At 55.4% G+C, this 2,500-nt stretch overlaps 1 protein-coding gene across 13 annotated transcripts in view; it reads left to right on the top strand.

Moving 5' to 3' along the window:
- LOC126571969 (E3 ubiquitin-protein ligase hyd) overlaps positions 1-2,500 on the top strand; it is a 17,046-nt gene that overhangs the window by 6,388 nt on the left and 8,158 nt on the right. For all 13 annotated transcript variants that reach the window (XM_050230906.1, XM_050230911.1, XM_050230904.1 and 10 more), the window contains exons 6-7: positions 1-1,977; positions 2,091-2,500. The exon at positions 1-1,977 is cut by the window's left edge and continues 862 nt beyond it; the exon at positions 2,091-2,500 is cut by the window's right edge and continues 83 nt beyond it. In XM_050230906.1, coding sequence (XP_050086863.1) covers positions 1-1,977; positions 2,091-2,500 — 2,387 coding nt within the window. The remainder of the gene's footprint in view (positions 1,978-2,090) is intronic.

Here is a 2,500-nt window from a genome sequence, read left to right on the forward strand (position 1 = left end):
ATACTGGATGAGCGCACCGATGGCAATCGCAACATTATGCACGCCTGCATCAGTATGTGTGCTCCTAGTTCGAATCGTGAAATTGATTTCCAGACCTCGACGGGCAGTGGTGGCACCAACAACGGTGCAGCGACTAGCAGTGCTGGAGGATCAACATCGAATGGTAACTCGAGCGGTGGAGCTGGTTTAGACACGATCAACGTGATCACAAACACTATGATGGGTAATCGGCCGGTAAGCATTCGTGAGATCATGCGGCGAAACGTAGCAACTCGTGAAATGGTGGTCGATGGAAGCGGTTCCGGAGCGAGCTCTAATGTTTCCTCGGCGGCAGCGTTAGCCGTGGTCCAGGATGATAATGGTTCGGTAGGAGGTGCCGCTGGAGGTGTTGGAGCTGGCAACAATTCAATGCCGCTCGTATACTGGTCACAAGAGTACGATCTTACGATCGGCGATGAGGATAGTCTCGGTGGTGCTTTGAATAGCAACCCAATGGGTGGTGGGCTAGCTGGAGGCTCTGGACATTCACAGCAACAAACCCAGCAGCAGCAACAACAGCAACAACAGCAGCAGCAGCACGTCAGTGGGCATCATCATCACACGGTCACCACACCATCGGCACACCTGGCATCGTCCTCTTCCATGTGCAAACCACCCTCGATGGTACCAAGCATTGCTGAAACCTACGTTGCCGATGCAAACGAGCGACGTACGAATGCGCTCGCGATTGTGCAGCTCCTGTGCGACAGTCCGGTGCTGCAGCCGCACCTGCGAGCACTACTGAGCGCCAAGGATGCCCAGGGCCAAACACCGTTCATGCTCGCGGTCACATGCCGTGCGTACCAAGCCGGCATTACCGTGTTCGGTGCCGTGCAGCGTCTTGCGAATGGTGATGCAGAGGTACGCGATTCAATGATATTCCCGCCCGGTTCTGCTCCGGATCAATCGCCGCTCGGTATTCTTTGCTGCAATGATACGTGCTCGTTCACGTGGACCGGAGCAGATCACATCAATCAGGACATTTTCGAGTGTCGTACCTGTGGATTGACCGGGTCGCTTTGCTGCTGCACCGAGTGTGCGAAGGTGTGCCACAAGGGACACGACTGTAAGCTGAAGCGCACCTCACCGACCGCTTACTGTGACTGTTGGGAGAAGTGCAAGTGCAAGGCGCTGATTGCCGGCAACCAGAGCAAACGCTTCGAGTTGCTATGCAAGATGGCAAACGAAACGGATCTGGTAACACGCTTCAATTCGCGCGGTGAATCGATTCTACTGTTCCTGATTCAAACCGTAGGCCGGCAGATGGTCGAACAGCGTCAGTATCGTGCAACCTCTCGCGTACGCTCCTCCTCGGGCAGTGCTCGCAAAACACCTAACCTTGAGTCGGATAACGAGATGCCGGAACACAATCTCGAACCGCCCCGATTCGCACGGAAAGCGCTCGATCGACTGCTGAACGATTGGCCCGCGGTTCGGGCTATGATAATGACCGGAGCGGAGCAGGAGACGGCGGTCGTCCCCAATCCGAACCATCAACCGTTCTACGATGACGACAACCAGCAGGTGTACCTGCAGTCCCAGAGCGGAACGACGCTGCTGGACAAGTTCTCGCACAGCCTGATCGTACGGTGTAGCAGCGATCCACTGGAGAAGCTGCTGGCGACGCTGGTGAGCGAGCTACAGAATGACACTGTGCCGGGTCGGGCCGAGGAAGCGCAGAAGGTGGCACGCCGTTTCGTCCGTTCGGTAGCCCGTGTTTTCGTGATCTTCAGCATCGAACGGTTCCAGCATCCGGAGAAGCAGAAAAACTCCACAACACAGGCGAAGCATCTGCAGGCCTATCGGCATGTCTTCACCACGCTCATACCGTTTGCGATCGAAGAGCTGGCAGAGATCGCGGACGCGCTTGTTACCCCGGTCCGATTGGGTGTAGTGAAACCGATCGCACCATTCAGTCTTTCGCTGAACAATGTTGATGTAAGTATGAGGAAGGAGAACGACCCGGGATCCATCTGTACATTGGAAGGCGGCTAACTAACTGTTACACTGTTTCTTCGGTGGGATTTGTTTTCTTTGTTTGTTACCTTAAGAGCACGGACGATCTGTTTTCGGTGGAACCGTTAGCACCACCAACGAATCGCGCCGGTAGCAGTAGCAGTGCCATGGCACAAATTGCAAACGCGACCGCCAACGTACACCTGGGGGTGGATGCGATGGATAGTGAACGATCGTCATCTGGATTTATTTCACGCATCAACATCCGGTTGCGCGACATTGATGATAACAACGATGGGGATGCGCTGGTGCAAGACGATGGTGAGAATTCGGAGCAGGAGGAACTGGTTAGTGAACAGCCACCGCCTAGACGGTCGTCCTCGTTGCGCCCGGTCACGAGTGCCGTTTCACTGAACGCCGAGGAGGAGTCACAGGATCCGCTGCGTGGCGAAGAGAACGTCCAGGGGGAGAGCGACAACGAGTTCAACTTCCACGAGGCCGAAAC

Source organism: Anopheles aquasalis, chromosome 2 (genome assembly GCF_943734665.1).
Source record: "Anopheles aquasalis chromosome 2, idAnoAquaMG_Q_19, whole genome shotgun sequence".
Classification (NCBI taxonomy): domain Eukaryota; kingdom Metazoa; phylum Arthropoda; class Insecta; order Diptera; family Culicidae; genus Anopheles; species Anopheles aquasalis.